Source organism: Gobio gobio, assembly GCF_949357685.1.
Source record: "Gobio gobio genome assembly, chromosome: 7".
NCBI classification, from domain to species: domain Eukaryota; kingdom Metazoa; phylum Chordata; class Actinopteri; order Cypriniformes; family Gobionidae; genus Gobio; species Gobio gobio.
Genome location: NC_137103.1, coordinates 47,687,823 through 47,714,068, shown reverse-complemented (window position 1 = coordinate 47,714,068; position 26,246 = coordinate 47,687,823). Strand labels below are relative to the sequence as shown.

Genomic DNA, 26,246 nt, shown 5'->3' with positions numbered 1-26,246 from the left:
AGGCTGGTGAGAACTGATTAGCGCTTTTTAAACTTTTGTCATGATATTTTTGCTCCTCAACGTAGACATTGCATACTTCTCTTTCAGCAAGTTGTCATTGATACGGTCTCAAACAACTCGGTTGATGACGACAGGATGTGCGGATGAGCCAATCTATCTCGTGTGCTTCCATGTGCTCGCGTGACAAACGCAATGATGCGCAAATGATCCACGGCTCGATCTTTAAAGAGGGGGGATGAGGGGGGGTTTGTCGAGATGTTTCAAGAAAGAATAATCAAGCATTTTCAAGGATGATATTCAAAATTCAAGCACATTTCAAACCTTGAAAACATAACGGTTAAAATCAAACATTTTCCAAACTTTCAAAACTCTGTACGAACCCTGTGAAGTGAATCTGACATTTGTGCTCCTCTTGGGGCCTGTTGGACTGATTCCAGGTCAGTGCGACTCACCTCTTCAGGGCAGAGCTCATGGGTGCAGCTCATAAAGTGGGTGCAGAGCAGAGGGAAGGAGATGGAGTATCGAGACTGGGATGGCAGTTCGAGACACTGCTGGAACATCTTTTCAAAGGCGCGGCTGTAAAAGCTATCAAAGAAAGAGAAAATGAGTTGCCAGTTCACTTCACCGTCTGGTACAGTCATATCTAATCAGTTAAAACGCCCCTGTCCGTTTTCCACCCAGCATGAAAGAGAAATATCTAAAAACAAGAGGCACAACAGACAGTTGCTATGGGGTTCTGAGAACAGATATGCCTTCTGCCAATTGTGGAGCTGGCGTTAAGCAGCGTTTCCTGTGCCACTGCTGAATCAACAGCATCACGGCAAAAAGGACTCATATTTTAAGTTGTGAGCTTGCAGTGAATTCAAATGTAGTAAGTAAAAAGGCTGAGTACTGCAAAATAAATCAAATTAGCATCGTCTTTGCTGGCTACAATATAAAAATTAAATGAATAAAATACACAAATAAATTTAAATATATTGGTCAAAAAATTCAAACTCAAGTTTGAATGAAAATAACAGATAATTCAATGAACCTGTCAGAGCAGTTGCAGAATGAACTGACTCGCATAAAGAACTGCAAGTCAACATTTGTATTCATTTTCTGATGAAAGCCACTTTTTGTATATGCAGTGTTCTACCCTCTACCATATGGATGTAATATCTTTGAATGACCTTTTCTTTGATGTGAGGTCATACCAGAAAATGGAAAGGTCAGAAGTCTCCACAAGCATCTCCACCAGAGAGTCCACCATCTTGGTGTGGAAGATGATGGTGTTCATCATCTTTCCCAACTCCCGGTGATCTGCCAGTCCTAGTGAGGCCTTGGACACGCTGGTGTAAGCCTAAACACAGAGAAAAACGTCATCATTAGCGTTCATCTGGAATCAAATGGAAGTGCATTAATTATTCTGACAACTTTTCTCAAAGGCTGAGCCTGGTGGGCTTGATTTCCATGTGCAAATCCTCAAGTAAATGAAGAGCAACGAATCCGATTGGAAACTGGACCAGGGCAGAGTTTGAAGAAAAGTGTGGTTTGATGTTTTACCATATCATTAACTTCTAAGAAGGCTTTCTGGGAAATATTTTTGTAAACTTGATACTGTTGAACCAGACAATGTCCAACCAACACAATTTCCTCTCTAGCATACATGATCAAATGAAGACTGTATGCAAAACAGATTCTCTTTGGTGTTTAAGTCAAAAACCCTCTTTTTTCCCCCAGCGAAACAGCTGTGCCAGCCAGTGCGTTTCGCTCTTGGACAACCCGAATATAAGAAGTGTGAGAAAACTCAACCAAAACACGGATTGCACACGCCCTGCGCTGGCTTTCATCATCTAAAGATCGGCCAATTCAAAGAGCGCGGCATGCCAGGATGATGCCACATGACATTCAGCAGGTGCTAAACTCACAAAGCTTGTGGTTATGGAGTCCGGGGAAAGACAATAAACATATCGTACAGCACTGAAGTCCACTGTGGAGCAGAAAAAGTATTGAAAAACAGGGCTTATTTTTAGATGAACATTTGCAGACTGCTGCTGGTAGTTTAATCGGCCATAGCGATAAATAGGACCGCACCTTTGGAAACGAAGAGGCCAAATGCAGACGAGCAGACATGAACTGAGTGAACCGTTAGTTGTTATATACTGGCAAATGCTAGCTCAACAACAGGTCCATTAAACAAGAAGAAAGCATGCTAAATTTAAGGGGAGGACAGGGCATCCCTGCTTAGACAGCAGAGTCAGGGCAGCTCTTTGGAGTAACTCGCTGCTGTCAAACATGGAGTAGTGACTGATTCTAGTGCCTACAGAGAGACTTTTTCTACACATCTGTGGCATTTTATTTCGAGTCTGCTAGGTTTCATTCACCAAAACAGTCATAATTAAGTTTTTCATGCCGAGCTATAATACATTTATGACACTAAGTTTCAAAAGATTTTTTTTAAATCTCTTTGAAAAAATTTATTTAAAAAGTCTCATGCTTACCAAGGCTGCATTTTTCTTTATCAAATATACATAAAAATATTCAATATTATTGTGAAATATTATTAGAATTAAAAATAACATTTCTATGCTAATCAATTATTCTGTGATCAGAAATGAGAACAGCAACTTTTCTTTGTTATAAATGTCTTTACTGGCACCATGGATTAATGTAATGTGTCCTTTCTGAATAAAAGTATATTTTTTTAAATTAAAGTTTGGGGTGGACCATCTGTTAAACAATGAAAGACAGATGGAAAATCTCATTCTGCAAAAATGTATTACAGTAATACAGTAAAAAAAAAAAAAAAAAAAATATAAATATATTACAGCAAGATTAAAAAAAAACCCACAATAATATATATATATATATATATATATATATATATATATATATATATATATATATATATATATATATATATATATATATATATATATATATTTTTTTTTTTTTATCATTTTAAAATTATATATACATTATTTTAAAATAATTATTTATCATCATATTATTTTTCTTTCTTCTGGTTTTGGGGTAAACGGCGACCTGGACGTGTTTTCGTGCGATTCACCTACATAGCTGAACATACACATCCACCCACATCTGTCAACAGCCTCACACACACTCAGTTGCTCTATAGCTGACTGTTTAAATCCTTGAATTTGCTTTGTCCTGGCAAACTGAGAGCAGTCTGAGCTCAAGGTTGTGCAGTGAATAAACGCTGATGTTATTGGGTCTGATTTGTTTATGTGGCCATGTGAAAGAGGACTCTGGCTGCGAAAAGAGCGATGGAGAGTGGGAAAAGATCCAAACACAGAAAACAGTTGTTCAGCTGTGAGAAATGTTCACATTCCACTGATAGCAGCTTCTCCAGCTGAAGAGGTGAACTGAAACCCTCCTGTGTGAAGAGGTAGAGGCCTGCTCCTAAAGGTATGCTCTAGGTTCAACGCAAATAAGTTCTTTTTGTGGCATTACCACAGGAAATAATCTGTCTTATAAAGCAAAAATTGTGGTAAATGTATAATGGAAGTACAGTAAACACTGATTCAATCATTTGAGATGGAGTGAGACAAAATCATGACCATGCCTGTGTAAAGTTATTCTAAATGTTTCAACATCTTGACCACATAATGTCGGTTAACCAGATAACTTTAACACGACATGTGCAAGGTGACCAGAAAGGAACTATTCCAATAAAACAAATTCCACCAACAGGAATTACATCTGTAATGTATGGAAGCTTGTTTCCGCCATGGAATAAAACAATGTATAAGATAATGTATAAGATAATTGTGACTATCTATCTCACAATTCTGAGATAGATAGTCCCCCCACCCCCCACAAATGCACGTTTACATCTCACAATTCTGATATAAACTTGCAATTGCGAGTTATAGTCAGAATTGCAAGATTTAAACAGACAATTCTGACTTTTAATTCGCAATTTTGTCTTTTTTCTTTAAACAGCGAGATTATCTCACAGTGCTGACTTTTATTTTGAGTTTATATCTCACAATTCTGACTTTATAACTCACAACTGTGACTTTATTAGGGCTGTAATCTCCCAGTCGATTAGTCGATTATTGGTCGATACGTTCTGGCTCGACCAAAATTTTGATTGGTCGATTTTTTGCAGCGTTCATTTAATTAGTTTTTGCCGCGTTCATTTCATCAGTTTTGCTGCACCGCATTCATTTAATCAGGTGGAAAGCACTTATTGCTAATGGGGGTGTTTTCAGAGCACCCCTGTTTCACAGGTATCAGTCTGCCTTCAGAACACCCCCATTGTTTTCACTTATTTTGGATTAGCCCAACCAACTGGCGAAGAGAAATCTATCGCCGGTCCTTTGTTTTTCATTCCCCGCTGGCTCAAACGCACGCCCATAGCGGTAAACTTGAGGAACGTCCATCAACATACACATGAGGGGAAGCGTCACAACACCACGCTTCAGTCGTGCCGCAAAAGTGGATTTGTACTGTCCGTTTTGCCGCGTTCATTTCATCAGTTTTGCCGCGCCGCGTTCATTTCATCAGGTGGAAAGCACTAATTGCTAATGGGGGTGTTTTCAGAGCACCCCTGTTTCACAGGGAACAGTCTGTCTTCAGAACACCCCCATTGTTTTCACTTTTGGATTAGCCCAACCCACTGGAGAAAATAGACAGATTGAAGAAGGCTAGTTTTCTGTAACTTATATTATTTATTTAATTGTGAGAGCGTTTTTTTCTGCTCTTGATCTGGCTTGTTTAATAATTTTTCCTTTTTTATTAAAGTGGACGTGCCTTTTGTGTTTAAGAGTAAAAGCTTTAAGTTAATAGTCTATTCGTGTCTCAGCCGCGAAGCTGAGATCAGCTGAGCTCATATGTTTGAGCTGCACAGAGCGGCTGAAATTATACTGTCTGTCAGTTATTATAATACATATGACAAAAACAATTGTCTAAATTATGTTGCATATTCCTCAAAAGTTCTTGTGATGATATCTAGTTGACAATAGTACTATATTTTGGGAAATCATAGGCTATGATATTGCGCAGGTGCACGTGATGCAACGCTGTCAGAGCCGACAGACTCGTGTGTCAGACTCATTTCAGTCCAAAATAATCCGCTCAAAAACGATTTAATATACTGCAAATAGCCTACTAGTTTATTATGTTTATTTATAATTCATTTATGCAGACAACAAGGCTACCAAGTACTGCGCACAGTGCGCAGCTTATTAATTTAACTTTTTTTTCCCTAACGTTATTTTTAGTCGATTTTTAGTCGAAAATTTCAGGACTTCAGTCGACCAAGATTTTCTTTGGTTGATTACAGCCCTAGACTTTATATCTCGCAATTCAGACTTTATAACCCACAATTGCAACTTTATATCTCACAATCAGTGTTGGGTGTATCTAGTTACTAAGTAGTTAGTTACTGTAAGGGATTACTCTTATTCTATGTAATTTAATTAGTTACTTCACAAGTAATTGAACTGTGTATAGACTGTAGAAAAAAAAAATATAATACAATAGTAGAATTAACATCAAAATGTAAAGTCTAACTTTAAAATGCATGTTATTATCTATCCTTCTCACATTTGTAATACTTTGGTCAGTTAATAAGAATAACTGATGTAGTTTTATATTATGTATTTGAATTAATTAAAAGAGCCATTTCATGTCTATCCTTGAATCGCTTAACTCAAGGTTGATATAGGATTTGGAAAGTAATTAGTAATAAGTAATTAAATACTTTTTACAGTAATTTGTACAGTAATCTAATTACATGAAGATGTAATTCATTACTTTTTTAGAGTAACTTACCCAACATTGCTCACAATTCTGACATCATAACAAGCAATTGCGACGTTATATCTCACAATTCTGACTTTATAACTCGCAATTGTGAGGGAAAAAAAGTCTGAATTGTGAGATAAAAAGTCACAATTACCCTTTTATTCTGTGGCAGAAACAAGCTTCCATAGTAATGCACAACAAATTCATCCCAACTAAATATTTATATGTAAAAGGTTCCCACAATGTTGGAAAAATTAATTTCCAATACTTTAGCCATTCCTAAGTATAGAGACTGCACTGTTCACAGACAGCAATTTATAACCAATTAAATATTTTAGAGCGGAGTATAATAATAAAGAAAAATATATATTAACTTCTATAAACATGCCAAGATTTCTAACAAATGTCATACATTTATTTATATAGCACTTTTCCCAAAACATATTGTTTCAAAGCAGCTTTAAAGGAAATCATGTTCAAAATATCTTAATATCTTCATGCCTTTGGCGCATTTGGCAGATTAGAGGGATGATAATATAGTTTACATTTTGCGATACAAACAATCAAGCAGTTGATATATTATGCTACATAGCATTGTATGTTACTATGCATATTCATTTTTTATTAATATTCCAGACCTGCAAATCATCATTTTGAAATTTTGATATTTCCATGATCATGACCCTGAATGCAAGTGCTTTTACTAAGTACGTTACTAGTGTACATACAAGGGAAATAGGGGGGAAAAAGTTCTGTGGTAATCCAAATGATGCCTCATTCTGTTGATGAAGTTTTTGAACCCAGAACATTCTTTTAGGGAAGAGGTCAAATGGCTTCTCTGCTGTGGGACTGGGCTGGCCAACACACAGGAAACGCATTTGAGAGCAGACTGGACAATCCCAAAGACTGCAGTCCAGATCCATGGGCTTTTGAGGTCCACACACACACACCCACACAGATCCTCAAAAACACATGAACAAGCTTGTCTCTCCATCTCTGCTTCCATTTCCATCCACCCACCCACATGCACTGTTATTTGATGAAAAAAATGTGCTGTACTCCACAGGGACGAAGTCTGATTTATTTGAGCCTGGATGAAAGGCGCAGACTCTTCTTGAATAATCAGAGCTTCAAAAGAACAGCATGCATTGTGGTTCATTACGAAGCATTTCAAAATTAAGTCATTTTTCATACATCATGTAAAATGTTGCTTTAATTCGAAAAGACAACGGATAAGCACATTTCTGCAATAAACATTTGTCAGCATGGAACTTTTTGTTGCGCTGCATCTCAAACTGTGAGAGCATTAGTTGCTTTATGTTAACCAGCATCTGCTAATTAGTAAGGGGGAAGTGAAGATAAGAGCTGTAAATTATGCCTGATTAGGATCAGAGGAAACAAACACCACGTATTGACCCAGCTCAGACGACTGAGATCATCTTACCTGCAGTCTAAACCAGTCTAGCCTCATCCCTCTGAAATCAAACACTTCACCATCTTCAACTGCAACACACACACATACAAAGTTAGTTCACTTGTGACAGAGCACAAACAACAAGAGACAACAGGCCAAATTTCATACTACAGGGAACTTTGAATATTATATATATTATTATATATATATGATATGATATATATGATGAGAAGGTGTTTCTGCATGATGTCAGTCAGACTTTAATTATTTTATCTTTTAATTTGCATAAAGTTGAAGTACTTCTGCATTACTTCTCATTTCTGATGTACTGAATTTTGTTTTGCTGGATTATGCAAAATTTGGCCACTGACAATGATAATTTAATATATACAATTTTTTGTTGAATTTCCATACTTTTACCATGCCTAAAATTTAGCGCTGGGGGGAAATTGATCGTGATTAATCGCATCCAAAATAAAAGTTTGTGTTTACATGTTTGTGTACTGTGTATAATTATTATGTATATATAAACACACACACACACACACACACACACACACACACACACACACACACACACACACACACACACACACACACACACACACACACACACACACACACACACACACACACACACACACACACACACACACACACACACACACACACACACACACACACACACACACACACACACACACACACACACACACACACACACACACACACACACATTTAAGAAATTTTTTTCTATTTTTATAAAAAATTCTATTTATATACAAGATCCATTTAATATAGTATAAACATGCAAATATTTCTTAAATATATACATGCATGTGTGTGTATATATATATACATAATAATTATACACATATACATTATGTAAACACAAACTTTTATTTTGGATGCGATTAATCACAATTTTTTCCCCCAGCACTACTAAAATTACATGCTACACATATTTAGTTTATAAAACAAACCAATTCATCTGATAAATAAGATCAGGGACATCCATTTTGATTTCATGTTGTCTTTTTGGCACATTATAAATGCTTAAATAAGAAGAGAGGCTCCCTACCTTGTTTAACACTGAGAGAGGTCATGGTGTTCACGAAAGACGACATAATAATGGACTCGTCCTCTGGGCAGACGGACAGGTTCTACAAAAGAAGAAGACATGATGATTTTACCAATTGTGTGAGCATTTTTAAATTAAAACACCATGATGAGCAAGTCTCGCTGCTGATTGCAGTCTCAAAACTGAAGACCAATACTAGTTCTCCATCTAGTGGTGAAGTTCATGTATTTTGCCTCATGCTCCTCTAGACCAGGGGTGTCAAACTCTTTAGGTTGAGGGCCAGATGGGAAAAAAATTAACCATGAAGAGGCCAACTTACCTTTTTTAAACCTTAGTGTGCTGACAATTAGCCTACATTAATATTAACCATACAAACTACAAACTGATACACTAGAAAAACACACTGCTCTGTGAAAACTGCCTTTTAACAGTGAAAATATACATATTTTTAAAGGTTTTATTTAATATGTTTTATTAGGGATGCCTCAGTTATGATTTTTTCATGGCTGATTCCGATTTTTTACAAGCAAATTGGCCCATGTTTCCTTGTTTAATCACATTTCTTTGTTGTTTATTTCCTCTATTACAGGCCAAAACTGGCCTTAAACAAAAATATCTGTAGCCAGCCATTTGAAATTCCATTTTAATCATGATGGAAACAAAGATGCTACACACATGTAGCATGAACAGTTATTTTATTTAAGTTAGATTGTATAATTGCAAGATTTAGAGCAAAAACAGAATGGTCTGACTTTTGTTTTGTGAAATTGTGCTATAATTATGCAAGACGACACCTGCACAAAACAAAAAAACAGCAGACGGACTGAATGAAAATGCAAATTCACTCTCTGTCAGTAGGTGGCGCTTATGGAACAGCAGCGATATAGCGTTTCCTTGTTTACAGCTGTACACAAAGCAGCGCTGCTCTTATAAACACTACTTTATACGGAGGTAAGAGGACAAGAAAATGCCATCGAAACTATTCTGTAGACAGTTCCCTTTCATAGATATATTCATATAAACCCCTACCGCCATTTCATCATTTATATTTTGCTAACAGTAAGCTTATTCTGCCTGGTACAGTTTTTGCTCTGCTGGCGTGTATGTGTTCTCCACTTTGGGTTCGTCTTCAAGGTTCCCCACCCTGCCTGTGTTAATGTCATGTTAACAGACTTCATGATATTGTCACAAATGACATTTTGGGAGATGATTGAAAAGCAGTTTGTGTGCAAGTTCGGAATAGAGATTGAATGTTCTCCATTTTCTATTATTGTTCAAATCATCCCTTGGGCCGGATTGGACACCTCTATTCTGGACGCCCTATGTGAGATCCTGTGAATGATTCATAATGTGACTAATGTTCATGTCTGAACCACCCAACTGCACATGACTGATCCTCATCTCATGAGAGCACTACAAATAGCAACTGCTCTCCCAAGACTGTGTAACTGATCTATCTCCTTTTAGTGCAGTAGGGAGGAAAACTGGATCCACAGTGCAGATAGTCTCACCTGCACAAGCTCATTGAGCACCACAGCGTCAAAGCCAGACAGGTACTGCACGTAGTATCTCTGCATCACCGGGCCGTACTTCCGTACATGTGCCCTCAACTCCTCCATGTAAAAGATCAGCTCTGCAATGTGCCTGAGAAAACAAGAAGGAATGAATAATAATAAAAATAAAAAAACAGCCTTGTGCAGATGCATTTTTTCCATTAATGTTCTCAATAAGGACTTAACATAGCAAAAAACAAAAACTGGGATTAGTTCTAAGCCATGAACCAAATCAACCTGCTCTAAGATGAACCACAATTACTCATATCCCATGATGCTGTTACAACCCCAAGATGGCTTAGGGGTTTCAGGGTGTAACATTACAAATGATGACAAAAAAAAATATATATATATTGTGATGAATTTCTTGGAATTTTTTGGTAATAATATTTTTAAAATAAGGCTAAAATAAAATAAATAAATATTAGATGAAACGCTTAAACTTAAATAAAACATAAAAGTAAAAAAAGTTGCCTTGGCAACTAGATAAACAAAATAAGATAAACAAAAACTAATAAAAAATTACAAAAGCACACAAAATTACAAAACATTCAACTAAATTTAAAATGAAAACATTACAAATGATGACCCCCACAATATTGTGATGAATTTCTTGAAATGTTGTTGGTAAAAATATTTTGAAATAAGGCTGAAAAAAATAGATAAACTTAAAAAAAAACATAAAAGTATAACAGTTGCCTTGTCAACTAACTGAAATAGTTTAAGTTAAAGTATTAAAATGACAAATTAAAGCTGATACAAAAAAGAGAGAAATATTTAAAGATAAACAAAAACTAACACAAAGCACATAAAATTACAAAACCCTAAAATAAAATGAAAACTGAAAATATAAATGCAAATTTTAAATATTAATACAGTATACATGATGATACTATTATTATTGTTAACTAAACTATTACAAAAATATAAATATTAGATGAAAAACTTGGCAACTGAAATGTTTAGTTAACCTTTAAGTACTAACATTACTAAAACTGAAATTAAATTACAAAATAAAAATGACAAATATATTAAAGCTAAATAGAAAAAATAATACAAATGACAAGAACAAAATTACAACAAAAGAAGAAAAAAACAATTTCAAAATATTTATAAATACTATAACTGTAAATAAATAATACTGATTTAACGGTTGCAATGCACTATGGGAGCAAATTTAAAAATACAAAAGCATAGCATAAGGCCTCATTAAAGTATACATTTAAAAAAATATCAAAATTAAGCGTTGAGGTGTAAGAATTGGATTTACTTGTCAATGAAGTCATCTGTGCTTTTCTTCTGGATGTTGTCGGCATGTCTGAGCAGCCAAATGATCTCATCACGGGCGAAGGAGAGAGCCATGAACACAAACAGAGCCTTGGGACCCAGTAAACCTGGCTGATCCGCTAGAACTGTGGCGAGCTCTTTTAAGGCAGATCTCAAGAACTTACGCCGTTCTCTGTGCATGGAGCCCCTGGACCAAATGATAAAAAAATATATATAGATACTGCAAATACAGAGGTGTGACGAATGCTATAGTATGGTATCTTCAGAAATACCAAGAGGCCACTTACGCATGTGACAGAGCAGACTCTTTGCATTCACGGATGTCATTGACACGTTTGTTGTAACTGTAGAAGATAGAGAAAACAAATCAACAACATCATATGTACACAAAACAATCACATGCTATATTTGCATGAACCACATTATGATAATGTAAACATTACATTTATATTACACATGTAACGCAACTGAATTATAGAAAACGTGAGAATGTGTGCCAGTAGAAATTACTGACCCGCGAATGTTTACAAAGAGATCCTCAGCAGCTTTGTGTATGTGGAAGACCTCGTCCCTGAACAGACAGAGACAGGAACTGCTCTGAAGAGCCAACTTCCACAAACTGAGAGCCGCAGGGTCACTGTTCAGAGCTGCATGACACAAGATGAACCCGACTAGGACACAGAACAGAGAGAGAGACTGTTACAAACCACACACACTACTGTTACAATTGTAAAAACCAGGCTCATACATGATCTTTGTTCACCGATTTCGACTGGAAACAGTGGCGTTTACAAAAAGTATGAAATATTTTGGTTTATTTGTTGCTTTTCCACAGAGAATGTAGTGCTCTCAGATTTAACACCTTTCACAAAATTTAAATACATTATGCAGATTCATCAAAATAAGCACAGAAAGTGTGTGAAAAAAAGCAGACTCCATCTGGACCTGATAAATATTAAACCTTATTATGTAAATGGGAAACTAAACTACTATACAAAAAGACTACAAAACAATAAATCAAATGTTTAAACAATTATTGCTTCTCTCAATCTGAGGCATAACCAAAAAATTACTTTGGTAACATGGCGTGTTTTCACAAAAGAAAGTAATTTCAGAGGTTTTTAAGTAAAAGAAAGTTTTTTTTTTTTTTTTTTTAGAATTAAGTGCAATAAAGAATCATACACAGTACGAATAGGTACATTTATTAAGAAAAAAAAAATGTTGTCTTTAACAACACACTTACAGACGATCCATTTCTCCATGGCGTCCAAGGATAGATATTCACAGGGCATCTGAAACACACCAGCCATCAAATTATATTTGATCAAATGCACAATGTTCATATGCACCTGCCTATGAGGAACAGCATAATAAAAAAATCCTATATCACAGTATGAGACATTTTATATCAATACGGTTATATTTGCTGGAATGCTAAATTAAATAACCTGTGCTAATGCCTATTGTTGGGCAATCCAGTTAATCAATAATCTACTATGAGCAACAATATGTTCTTACACCTAGTGAGTTTGTGCCAGTGTTATTTTAGTATTATTTATCTTATATATTATACAATTTTTAATTAGCTTTTATTTTTACATTTAGCTTTATTTTATTTTAAGTAATTTTAGTACTTCAACTTATGTATTTCTGTTAGATTAAGTTTTGTATCTAATATTTAGATTTTATTTAAACTATATTTCAATTACTGAAAATATTTTTGAATAGTTAAAAAATTACCTTTTTACCACAAGTTTAAAAACTTGTGACCCTCATTTTTACGCATGATAAGATCTCTTTTAAACAGTTTGAGGATACCTATGCTGCGTCCCAATTCGCATGCTATCCTTTCTAAGTATTTGAAATTAGAATAGAACTATTGTGTCCCAAATGTTAGTATGTTGAAATAAGTATTCCAAAGACATTTACGGTTAGAATCCTAAGTGCAGATCCGTGCACAGTCTAACAGCTAATATTATCCACAACACATTGCGCGTTGGACAAAGATTCGATTAGAAACTACAAATATCCATAAAAGTATTACAAACTACAAACATGGCAGTTAACTGACAGTTAAAGGGATAATTCTAACTAACCCTTCAAGCAGAGCCGTATTGAAACAGGGATTTGACTGATTAATAATCAGTATCTAACCTGATGAAAAAATATTTATTGAATGTTTTTTCACAATCACAATCTACTGGAGTCAATAGAGGGCTGCAACGATTATTTTGATAATCGATTAGTCGGCCGATTATTTTTTTAATTAATCGGATAAAAAGCCAATTTTTTATTTTATTGATAAAACGCACTATTCCACATCCTGCCCAATGCTGTCCTTCAAACAAACGTGTCAGCTGAGTGCTATTAAAACATACATAGTGAATAAATCTACCCTTACAAAAATGAACCATGGTTTTACAACAAATAAAACAAGCAACAAAAAAATAATAAGTAGCTCATTTCATGGTAGCCACAAATTAACCATGATTTTGCTTCAAATCCATAGTATGGTATTTGTGTGGTTATACAAATGGTAATCAATTCGCCAAAAAAACATGGTTTTACTATAATAAAACCATGGTTAATTTTCGTATGGGCATGTTTGTGCTATACACTATGTTCAAAGTTACTAAGCAAAAGGACAGTTTAAATCGCTACATTAAAATGATGTTATAGAAAAACAAAAAATCACAAACTCAGTGTTAGCAGATAAGATGAATGTTCTGCAGGAACACACACACAAAGTATTTCTTAATCCTTTAAATAAGCTATAAGAAACGTCTTATATTCAATGACACGCTGTTATCCCTTTACAGTTACTACTCTCATAAAATACTTGTACATGTTGACTTTTAAACTTAAATTTAGCACCCAACAGCAGATATTGCAGTTAAATGAATGTTTTTTCGCTCAATATTATCAATGTCTCCCTCTCGACTCAGTGAAGTTTAAAGCTGTCAGGACGCGCTTTCATGCAAAATGGAAATACTCGCGTGAATTAGTAACACTTACAAAAAAGGATAAATTTTGCGCTGAGGACGCACACGTATATGTCATAGCGCATGACAGGGTGTGTTAAACGCTAATGCATTCGCTTGAAGCTTAAAATACAGAATTCTCATGTTTTGGGCACTTGGATCCTGCACCTTTCCCGCAGCAGCTCACTCTGTTTCCACTCCACTATTTTAAGATGCATTTTGTCCATAGAAATGCCTTATTCAGTGCTTTAATTTGGCGTGACTGGTGGAAGCTTTGCGTACAGAGAGCAGACCTGACTAATCGATAATGAGAATCGCTGTCAATGATTTTCATTATCGATTATTATCGATTAGTTGTTGCACCCCTAGAGAGCATTAATTTAGACTTGTGTGCTTCATGTGAGGAGCACCATCTGTGTGTTGTGCATGAGTGACTGTTAGCGAAGTTGCTACTGCTAAAAAGAGAGTTTTAAATCATTATAAGATATCTTATAACGTCTCTTATAAGATGCCTTGACGGTTAGTATGCTGCCTTAAAAGACAGCTGTATGTGCCGACAGAGACAAAGTTAGAAAAAAATTATTAAGGACTATAGCGAAGCCTGACCGTGTCGGATTGAGCTGGGTTGAGCATGGTACTAGGAGCACTAATCAAACTGAGCAGCTGAGCGTTCCTCCACTGATCGGCAGACAGATTCCGGCGTGGGTAGACCATCTGCAGGGAGACCAGTGCATCTGACAGCGACTGTCATAGCAGACAGAGAAAGAGCAGAGAAAAACAGATTAAACCATTCTCCTTATGAGATGGGAAACAGAGTAATAGGATTTCCTGATCTCATTGCAGCACGCAGATTTTACTTTTCCATGAGGGACAAACTCCTCCATCATCTTTTTCAACGGGTTCTCATAGTCCACAATCATCTGTCCAAGCCTGGGGTATTCTCGATCACTGAACACAAAAACATCACACAAATCATGACCCCAGACACATCCCTTTCATTGGTAACATCCACACTATAACAGAATGAACCTTACAGATCAGTTTTATTTCATCCGTAAGGAAATTAAGTTTGCACAGGTGCCACACACATAACATTTATACAGTCACACACATAAGACATTCATTTAAAATTGACAGCATATTTGCATTAACACATTACAGTGTGTGGCTCTAGGTATGCATTACCTTGAACCGTGTGTCATTTCGTGGGCATAGTTGTAGAGGCCGATTATCGCTTTGCGCTCCTCAATTCGAGAAAGCAGCATCATTAGGGTAGTGTACGTCACCACCAAATCCAGGTAGTTCTTTGTGAGGTCAAAATTTACAGTCTGCATTGTGGGGAAAAAAAAGTTACTTTGTTATACATCAGCCATGTCATTGAACAAAAATCAATAATTCAAAGACATATTCTACTGATTGTCATTAATTCAACTCACAATGTCAAAGAAAACTTGACAGACGTCAATAGTGTTCAGCAGTTCACAAACGTGGTCCTGGACGAACAGAAAATCACAAACATATTGGTTTTTGAAAAGACCCTCAATGAACACAAAAATGTTTAAATAAATAAATGTATAATTATGTATTATTTTATATTATGCATTATAATATTAGAATGCATCTTGTATTATGTGTTATTATTATAAATATTATAATTTACATTATGCATTATTTTACAGTATGCTCAATATTAAATAATATTATATAATCACATATCAGAGTTAGTATTGTTAATTTAAAAAACTATTACAAATAATTTATGTTAATTGAGATAAAGCTGAAATAGAATATTAGATATATAAACTTGGCAACTAACTTAAATGTTAGTTTAGTTAACCTTGAAGTACTAAAATTACAAAATGAATTAAAGCTAAATAGAAATATTTAAAAAACAAAACTGATAAAAATTACATAATACAATTATTACAAATTTTTACATAAAAATGAAAGCAGAAAATATAAAAAAGTTACACTATAGCAGTATATAAACAATCCTAAAATACTAAATAACATTTACTTAATTATTTTATGAACAATTTACTCATGACTGAGGCCCATCGAGAGGGACTGCTCTCATACCTTAAATTCCATAACGTCCACAAAGGTGAAGTAATATAGAGCTAAATTCTTCAGTATTTCTGACTTTTCTTTTTGTAGTTGTGCAAGCTGTTGCTGTAATGTAAAAGACAAGTGCATAAATTAAACACGGTCACATGAAACAAGCTCACATAATTGTGATATCTGACCAGGAAACTTCTCAGCAGGTTTCACATTAGATCATTTACAGCTGAGAACTGTACTATTATATTAATTCTACTAATCTCAGTAACAGGCATACAAAGGAGTTATGAATTCAGTTTGTGCCCTAAACTCTGTAAGCTCAGCTTAAACAGAATCTTAGGGTAGAGGTCTGACCCAATGAAACGCAGGAAAACGTTTGAATTTTCGAGTGTGGGAGCGGAAGAAATGACTCGAATTTAAATATCTAAAAGTTACACATTTATTTTATGTTTTAAGGCAAATTCACACTGCACTAACAGACACCGACCTCTCACCAGCTACAGTACTTTACCAAAACTCGACAAACACAGATTCAACATGTTCAATCGGCGAAAATGAGAGGTCGAGAGCCAATGCCGATAGGGGTAACACACTGATCCGACAAAAAGTGTCTATTGCCGTCTGTTGGTGCAGTGTGAATTGGCCTTTAAGGTACAGAATGCCATTTGTCTATTGCGCAATAAAAATAAACGGTTTAACGGCATATAGGGTTGGATTTCTCAGTGCTTTTCGGTTGTCTCTGACAGCAAGGGAAGCAACTTTCCTTTTGCCTGCTGTGACAAATGCAATAAATAAGGTGAGGTCTGATACCTACAGTGCACCTAAAGGAAATGGTGAAGGCAAAAACATGAGATGGAGGGAAAAAAAAATTCAATAATTTTCAAATTATTTTCCCTCTCATCTCACATTTTTCCCTCTCTTCAGGGGCTCCGTAGAAGCCTCACCTAGGGTTGCTTTGGGGTATGTTTACATGATAGCTCCACGAAAATGACTAAAAACGCTGTATTCTGCTGCAAGCCAAGTTGGCGATGTCACTTTGTAAAGAAACCTCACCTATGAACTAAACACGTAATACACATGCGCATGACGTCACAGTTTTCACAAATTCACGTTTTTACACGGTTTAAAAAGGTATCGTTTTTAAAAACGTGCACTTTGAAACCCATTTTCAGGCCCCCCAAAACACTGATGTCAGTGAATGAATGGTGAAAATAAAACGTTTTCTGTTTTTAGTTGAAAACGGTGTTGTCTTAACGCGCCCTAAACACGAGAGCGAGACATAATCTTACAGTAACAGGACTGAAAAATCCACATCGTTTTTTGGGCAGGAACGAGCAGAAAAGTAACGGTAGTGGGACTGAAAAAACATTATATAATCGCATATCATTAGTTATTATTGTTAATTAAAACTAAAACTATTAAAAATGATTTGCATTAATTGAAATAAATCTGAAATTCAATAAAATATAAATATTAGAATATTAAATAAATATTAGATGAGTTTATAATTTTACATTTGAAGTACTAAAATTACTTGGGAAAAATATTATAATCAAATATCATTAGTTATTATAGTTAATTAAAACTAAAACTATTATATTAGACAAAATAACGGGAAGAAAAATAACTTCTTTTTAGCGGTCGCGGGACTAAAAAATAAAATCTATCTTGAGCAGACCTCTTGTAACAAAGCAAAATTCAGAAAATGGCTAAAATTTGTCAAAATAACCATCAAATGCAAAATAAAATGTCTCAGCGCAGGGTTCAACAATAAGGGCGTGAGAGCGCTTCATAACATTTGACTGAACTTTCTTGCTCTATCAGGGCAGTTCTGCACTGTCTCTTAAATTCACTGATCATGTACATCTACTTTAAACCTGGCAAACTACATTTGGATTCAATGATGCAATGAACATTGCTGCAATCAATTCAAAACATACAAAATCGTTTTTTGTTTTTTTAAATAGCTATTTATCATTTATGTAGAGCCAGTGAAATGTTGACATGGCAAGTAAAACCAACCAGAACAGCAGAAAAGAATCCTTATTGTTGAGCCCGGTCAAAGAGAGCATTTCTCAGATTTTATTTTTGACAGTCAAACTAGTGAATGAACCCTGCATCAAGTCCTGACACGCACAGGCCTTTTCCCCTTTGGTTGTCTTTACAGTATTTGCAACTCTAGAGCAAAAATGCATTACCGCTGCACCTGGAAGGTACTCAAAATAACATTATTGCACACCTCTATCAGATTTCATTCATGATGTGCCGCTAATATTATTATCTTTTAGTAATGTTTGGATAATATTGCATTCTTGTTCAACTCAAATACGTCTTAATTGAAAAACTGCATGATTTGAGAAGACTTTAGTCATTTCAGCAGTTTTCTCTAGAGTGGAGGGTAGTGCAAATGTGCTCTAGAATTAAGTTAGTGACAGAATCCTTAGTATCTATCAGGATTTCCAGAAAACCAGGGTTAGAGTTAAATTATGCACCGAAGATACCCATAAAGCCCAATATCAGAGAAACTACATATAGACAGAAAACACAAATTCCATCAAACCACACCATCCCCACCTTACATCAAATCCTACTAAAGTATATAATTCCACTAGGTCAATAGGTATTTATGTACTGTCGACTGTATATGAGGTAGAGATGATATCGTGAAAAACAGCAGAGAGGGAGATTTAACTGTGATAAATGTAGGATCTTACAAAAACAAGTTTAGGTCACATTTAACTATAAAATAAAATACATTTAATCTGCATAAAGAAAAAGAAGCCTATTTTCAGGACTATTAATATTTTTGTCTACTTTTACTTTATCAGAAATGGGTATTTTCTTTCACTTTTTTTTGTTTTTTATTTAAACTTCTATATTTCCATTATTCAGTAGATTATTTTTATTAAATATAATTCAAAAATGATAAAACTATCAATTAAATAAATCAAGTAGAACAAAAATAATTTAAATAACAATCCCTCCCACCGACAATATAATTACATTACAGTCATGAGGATGTAAACGCCCTTTAATTGTCATAAAAAAAATTATATTACAAAACAAAATAGGCTTTATTTCCTTTAAGCTAAATATTATTTTCTTTTTTTCCCACTGGATTCTGGGGTACTATACAACCTGGACATGTTCTTGGCAGGTTTCATGAGATTCTTCCACAAAACCAAGTGAACTGTATATAAAAGATACTTTTTCCCTTATTTTTTAATGGCATAGTTTGATGTTTAAAACATTTCCTGATCACCATCTCCGCTCTTTTCAAAATGAAAGTGCGTTAAGGCAAAACTATGTGATGCTGTGCACAACGGGGGCTAAACCTCATTACATTTTTGTTTTTTTGAATAGAGTGGATAAATATACTGAAGAAAGCATGTAACCATGCAGTAACAGACTCAAAGGAAGCTCAGAGCACATCCCAATCAGAAGTCAAATACTAGCTACATCACAGCTTCTCCAAATGAACACAATTCACACGCTTTTAACTTTAAGAGTTATTTGAAGGGCACATCTGAGATTCCTTTTGTCCATGTAGGTTACTGAAATACTGACATATATATATGTGTGAGTACAACTGAAATGTTAAACTACATACATAAGAGCAGGAACTAAATAAAGCAAATAGGACTCCACATGGAGTCCAAACTTACCAAAAGAATAATCCAGAAAATAGCCATGTTAAGCATGCAAAAAATGCAAAAAACAAAAAAGGAAATATAAAACAACACTAAAAGGCAACTCAAACACAGTTAAACATGACACAGCTCCACATCATTGCGAGAAGCAGTTAAACATCTTTAACACAAAGTAGAAGGCAAAGCAGCATCTGAAATATACAACACTTCATAAGGACATGGTGGTTGGTTATTACAGTGGGACCAAAATGAAAGAATGAACACAAAACACACTTGAGACATGGAATGCATGTATAACTTAAAAATAATATTTAATAGCACACACGAAAGTGTTTGGTTAATTTGTTAAGAGACAATCCCATTAAATAAATTAAAGGCAAATGATGGATGTCATGATGATGATGATTTTCCTGTTTTCCCCAAAACATCTTTACTTTGTGGCTTATTAACAAAAATCCAGGCTAAATGTCATCTTTACCTCTTTTCCTCCATAACTGTGCTCGTGATTAGGACAAGCACGAATTCCCATTTACTTGAGAGCCAAACTATAATGCATCTGATCTGGTCTTTATACCATCGCATGCTTTGATTTAGCATCAGAAGTTATGTAAATATAACACAAATTTCTTCGATTTTTGAATCAAAGTTAAAATGTTTCAAATGAATGTGCATCAGGAGGTCGTCTGCTTCCAAGGTAGGCAACTTTGTGGATTACAATAGGAGTGGTCTAGTTTTGTTTTGTGTTTTAAAATAATACTTATTATTCCACTCCCTATGTTCTAACATTAGTGGTCAAGATCATCAGGTATAAAGGGGCAAATTTCCCAATGTGCAGAATTGTGTCAGAATAGGCACTGGCTCTGGTACCAGGACCTATTCGGTGGAAAAAGGGTATCTGCGACAAATAACCAAGGGGAAAATGTACTTTTTTCCCCCACTGTAGTCATTAGAGCTGTGCACAGAGATCAGAGACTGTCATAGAAGGAATGCAGGATCAAAACCAGTAGAGGTGTGAAACTACGACACGCCTACATTCCTAAAGCAACATGGGCTGAATGGATGTCATTTCCTCATCTGATAAACACCAATGAAGAACTGGTGAGTCATGACTGCATCTCCACTCTGGGTTATACGGATTGATCCACACAAAAATTATGCCACATTAAGAATAAATCCTATTTGTGGTGTTGTGGTTGAGTTAAGTGTGGCCAAAGGTTCCTGGAAAGAAAGACAGATCTGGGAAAGCCCCTCTCATGAGGACATCACCTCATTTCCAATGACACTACATCAAACATTTGTAAAATTTGAAAAAATTGGGCTGCATGACAAAACAATGTTTTTACAATGAGCTCAAACTAAACCTTCATATTCCATGACCATAAGGAGTGATGTTTGAATCACTCTCTGATGGTTGAGGAAGGAGCACCATGGGAACCCATGAACCAAGCATGGTAAACATGCTTCAGAGATGTTCAGGGTTGGGGCAATGGCAACAAAGCATTACAGAAAGGACTGGGCTTGGTGACTGTGGAGTTGGAGGGGATATGATGGTAATCATACGGGAAGTATGATTACCAAAGTGCTGAAACACAGAAAACTAAATATCGAGCATATATTTCACTACTACAGCACCATATCTACATCAGCGGAGATGATGTATACGAAGCTGTACATTTGCTAAAAGATCTATAGAAATCATATAGAGCAGAAGTTCTCAACCAGAGGGCCGGGCCGCCAGCCTCAACAAACTTCCAAGGGGAGAGCATGATGATTTAAAAATTTATGGGTTGTTTAGGGGTTGATGATTTAGAATATTAGGGGTTGAACGACTTCAGATTTCGGTCGACATGTTGCTGATGACGTCATTAATGAACAAATAAGCCTGAACCTTGAGCTGAGACTGAACGCAGGTTGCCTTATGCACAGCTATGGCATATGACACAGCGCTGCCCACAAGGCTATTGCTCCAACATAACAGCTTATTTTTTATCAGTTCTTTTGTCTTTGGGTTTTTATATTTCCTCAGAGATTTCTGCTCGTTCTAAATCATATACAGATAAAGTCGCACAGTAAAGATTACATTTATATGAATGCATGTGTGAGAGAGCGATTGGGTTTTAGTTACTAAGAATTAGCCTATATGCTATAACTTTGTGTGTGCGTGATCTGCGAGCTACTGACTGTGTGTGTGTGTGTGTGTGTGTGTGTCAGCTTGCCTGTACAATAAGCTCTGTAAAACGTGCATTCGCCAGATAAATTGAGCATCCAGATGTTATAATCAAACATATCTTGTGCAGCTCTCTCGGAGTATACATTTATTTGTCAATTTAACTGTTGAAAACGGAGTGTAAAAGTGTACTTCAAAGATTTCATCTATTGTGCCCTCTATAGGCCATGATCATCAACTAATCGACATCAAGCTTAAAGCGTCATCATGGTAGAGCATTAAAATCCACTTAGTCTTTGCAACCACTAATATATAAATATTAGTACGTCTATAATTAAACTGTTCAAAATCAGAGTTTAATGCCATTAAAGAGCCCCTTTCCATGGCACTAGATTTAAATAGGGTATATTCTCAAAAAAAAAATATATATATCTAATTTTTTTGCTGATAGCTGAAACACTGGGACATTCTTTGGTAAACATGGTTGTCAAAACCTCATTTTCTGATGCACCACTGGAAGGAGAAAACATTCTGTATAGTGTTGTCAAAGTCGATACTGAATTTTTAAAAATGTGATGCTACCAGCATTTCCCTCTAGCATTTTGGGCACTATTGAATGGATTCTTAAACACCACTGATTGGCTGTTGTGTTCACACGCTCAACATTCATGTCTGTGATTGGCTACAATGATCTTCAAAAACATGTTCACCGATTGCTTACGCAGATACACATGGGAGGTTTTGAAAGCAGACGTCTATCAGTGAATATATTCAGGATCTGCTGATAGACACCTGCTTTCAAATGCTCCCGTGTGTATCTATCACATTTGTCACTAGTATCGTCACATTTTTTTAATTTCAGTACCGACTTGGTACCGAAATCGGTACTTTTGACAACGCTACTGTACCATCCTCTCGACAATTTTCTTGCCTGATTAAAGGTGTTGTAAATGTTTTTAGCCATTTTGCTAAGTGCAAAAAAACCCAAACAACAACAAAACCACTTGCAGCACCTTAAATATATTAAACATTGGAATTATAGTGTATTACATGAGTAAAACATTATATGAGTATCAACATAATAACATTCACTCAATCATTACAAAATACTTGATTTATAATTAAACTTACGTTGTTGTTACGCGTCTCAACGGCTGGGAATTTTCTTACGATGAATTTCACGGCTGACTCCAGGTTTTTGTCAATTAGGTAGGAAGGTTTTGCCTTGGGATCTCCACAGGCCTACAATGAACAGGAAAAAAACAAAAAAACATCACTGCTAAATGTGCAGCCGCTTGAACAGCACCACTGTGAACAGAGAACTAACAGATAATCCACTGATCATGAAACAAAGATTCAAACCGTATGAGACAGATCAGAGAGGAAGAACAGTGAGGTAAAGTGCAGGGATTTGATCACAGTTAGAAAATGCAGTGGATGAAAAAAGAAAAGGCCAGAATGGTGAAGAGACTGAAAGAGAATAAAGGACAGAAAGAATGTAAGGTAGGAATGGGAATCGTAAGGAACTTCATTTTATAATGATTCTTAAAACCTTTTAGGAAACACAAAATAATTGATTCAACAATATTAGGTTACACTTCATTTTAAGGTGTCATTGTTATAGTGTAATTATATATTTAAATACTGAGTTAATTAACAACATGTACTTACTATAGGGTTAGGGTAGGATTAGGATTAGTTGAGGGTTAGTTAATAATAATAATAATGATTTGTTACATTTATATACTAGCGCTTTTCTGGGTACGCCAAGCGCTTTACATGGAAGGGGGGAATCTCCTCAACCACCACCAATGTGCAGCATTCGCCTGGATGATGCGACGGCAGCCATATTGTGCCAGAACGCCCACCACACACCAGCTTATTGGTGGAGAGCGATGAAGCCAATCAGTATATATATAAGGATGATTAGGAGGCCATGATGGAGAGGGGCCAATGAGCAAATTTGACCAGGATGCCGGGGTTACACCCCTACTCTTTTTTCCGAAGGACATCCTGGGATTTTTAATGACCACAGTGAGTTGCATAATTATGCATTATTTAATGTTGTTACTATGGTAAGTACATGTTAGGGTTAAAATATATAACAAGGACACTGTAAAAAAAGTGTTACCCTATATTATATTTAATATAACTATATTTATATATAAATTGCTAGAATAAAAATATTTTCTGTGATTTAACTAGAGCTGGAACGATGCATTGACATAACCGGTAACGTAAATTAGTTTATTTGCGACCCGCGGGTCAATATTTCCCGGCACTATCCTCGGGCCGGGCCGGGTCGGGCCAGGCCCTTGATCAAGCATGTGTTTTTTTAATCATTACTTTATTAGCCTAATTGGGTGGGCAGAAAGCTATGCCTTAACCAGAAATATTATATATATTTTTAGCAAAGTAAGAACTAATACTACAACTAAGAAACAAATGTGTACAAAGTTGCACAAGTCAGGATTAATCTAAAAATGCGCGTTAAACTCACAGCACATGCAGTGATGAAGCACGCAGGTCCGCTCTGAGACGCCAGTCATGAGCTGCTCGCGTGAACAGTGCGCATTGCTTAACTAGCTTTTGGTTTCGAATTGTTTAGTTTAAAAGTAGACATTTCAAGCTTTCTATACACATATTTCTCATGTCTATGAGGCAAGTAGCCTTCTGAGATTCGGTTTATTTATGAGACGCGTTCCAGTTCATGTTCAATGAAAGTGATCGCTCCCGCGCCTTCATGTCACGATTATAGTCTGCTATAGTCTATTTGCCTCTTATTTATTAAATCCAGGCAATTGGCTCACGAAACCTTGATTAAAATTAAGATACAATTTATACAAAACGAAATTCACTTTAAAGAAAGGCTTTCAACAAAACAAAACTTAATATTAAACAAAATATAATAACCACCAAAATCATTTCTGACCCACTCAGATAATCAGATGAAATCTAAAAATAACATTATAATATTTATATATAAATATGAAACAAAATACATTGTTTAATGGCTACAACAAGTATAGTAGGCTGCTACAGTGCAGATAAATGTCATGTCTGAGCAGGATTTGAGCGAACGTCTTTTTACCGGTGAGGGTTCATGAGTGGAGCGCTGGCATAGAGCGGATAATTGAGCTGAGCGTCACACTGGTCCGCTTCGCTCATTACAGGCTTGTTCTCGTCAGAACGCACGCGTATTAAAAAATGGTCGGGTTTAAATCGGGCTCTGGCTCATAATTACAGTTAATGCGTCGGGCCGGGCTCAGACACAACGTGCACAGGCTCGGGTAGGGTTGGGCTTGATTTTTTGAGCCCGATCCAAGCTCTAATTCAAGCGTCTGCTTTAACCTCCTTAATGAACTGTGAATGCAGTCATAGTAAACAGCTTTCCTAATTAGGCCTAATAAATAGATAGACTGTCATAAATAATAAACTGTCATAAATAGTATCATTAGGTAAAAATTCATACATATATTAGTTGCGTTTACTATTACCAAAGGATTAATTGACTTTTCCGAAAATAAACAATAGATTAACCGGGAAAAATAATAGTTAATCGTTAGTTCCAGCCCTAGATTAAACCGTCCAGGAAAATAACAAGTAGAAAAGAGTTCAAGAATCAAACTACAACCAGGCGAAATAGAAAAGATGAGTGTTGATTTATTTTTTAGTATCATATTTAATTCAGCATTGTCGTTCTCTTCACATTCAATTAAGAAATAAAAAAGAAAAAAATTAGCTAAATTGTTATTTTGTTATAAAAATGATATCGGTTCTGGATTCCCAACCCTAATGGAAGGACAGACAAAAAAGGGAAAAGAGAGAGGACAGAATTGAAAATGCTCTTCAAATGGACAAGGTGCTGCGTGAGAAGTTGGAGAGCAGTTAGTGGAACACGGACAGCAGTGTATGATCAGAAACAGTCCTGGAGAGAGAGCAACAGAGAGATGGTGGGTTTGCTGGACAGTGAGTCTGATAGGCTGGCTGTTCTGTAAGAGGTGAGTGTCTTACAGAGTGAAGGAGCTGGAACGCGTCAGTGGACGTGCAGCTGAGGCAGGGCAGTGTGTATGGTCACATGACACGTTACATGATGCTTTACATGCACCTATGGCTAACGCAGCATCAAACCTCAAGACCATTCCAGTGTGCACGGCAACACACAGAGGCTCTGGGTGCTGTAAGACAACATGTGGTTTTTTACAAAGCCCATTAGGTCGTTCCCAAAAAAAGACACCGCATGGCTAGCAAACTGACGGGAGTTACACGCAGGCCCTGGAAATGATGCAAACCGG

The 26,246-nt window shown here is 35.9% G+C and overlaps 1 protein-coding gene across 8 annotated transcripts in view; it reads right to left on the bottom strand.

The window, feature by feature from the left end:
- Positions 1 to 26,246, bottom strand: part of nckap1 (NCK-associated protein 1) — a 61,790-nt gene that overhangs the window by 24,922 nt on the left and 10,622 nt on the right. The window contains exons 2-16 of one of the 8 annotated variants that reach the window (XM_079822231.1): positions 23,083 to 23,193; positions 16,153 to 16,239; positions 15,510 to 15,566; positions 15,259 to 15,401; positions 14,931 to 15,021; positions 14,680 to 14,817; positions 12,336 to 12,384; positions 11,607 to 11,763; positions 11,380 to 11,436; positions 11,076 to 11,279; positions 9,764 to 9,896; positions 8,253 to 8,334; positions 7,202 to 7,260; positions 1,197 to 1,342; positions 453 to 585 (exon numbers count right to left, since the gene is read on the bottom strand). In XM_079822231.1, the coding sequence (XP_079678357.1) occupies positions 453 to 585; positions 1,197 to 1,342; positions 7,202 to 7,260; positions 8,253 to 8,334; positions 9,764 to 9,896; positions 11,076 to 11,279; positions 11,380 to 11,436; positions 11,607 to 11,763; positions 12,336 to 12,384; positions 14,680 to 14,817; positions 14,931 to 15,021; positions 15,259 to 15,401; positions 15,510 to 15,566; positions 16,153 to 16,239; positions 23,083 to 23,193 (1,647 nt within the window). Of the gene's footprint in view, positions 1 to 380; positions 586 to 1,172; positions 1,343 to 7,201; positions 7,261 to 8,252; positions 8,335 to 9,763; positions 9,897 to 11,075; positions 11,280 to 11,379; positions 11,437 to 11,606; positions 11,764 to 12,335; positions 12,385 to 14,679; positions 14,818 to 14,930; positions 15,022 to 15,258; positions 15,402 to 15,509; positions 15,567 to 16,152; positions 16,246 to 23,082; positions 23,194 to 26,246 lie in introns of all 8 variants that reach the window. The other 7 variants (XM_079822228.1, XM_079822225.1, XM_079822229.1 and 4 more) reach the window with 7 other exon arrangements.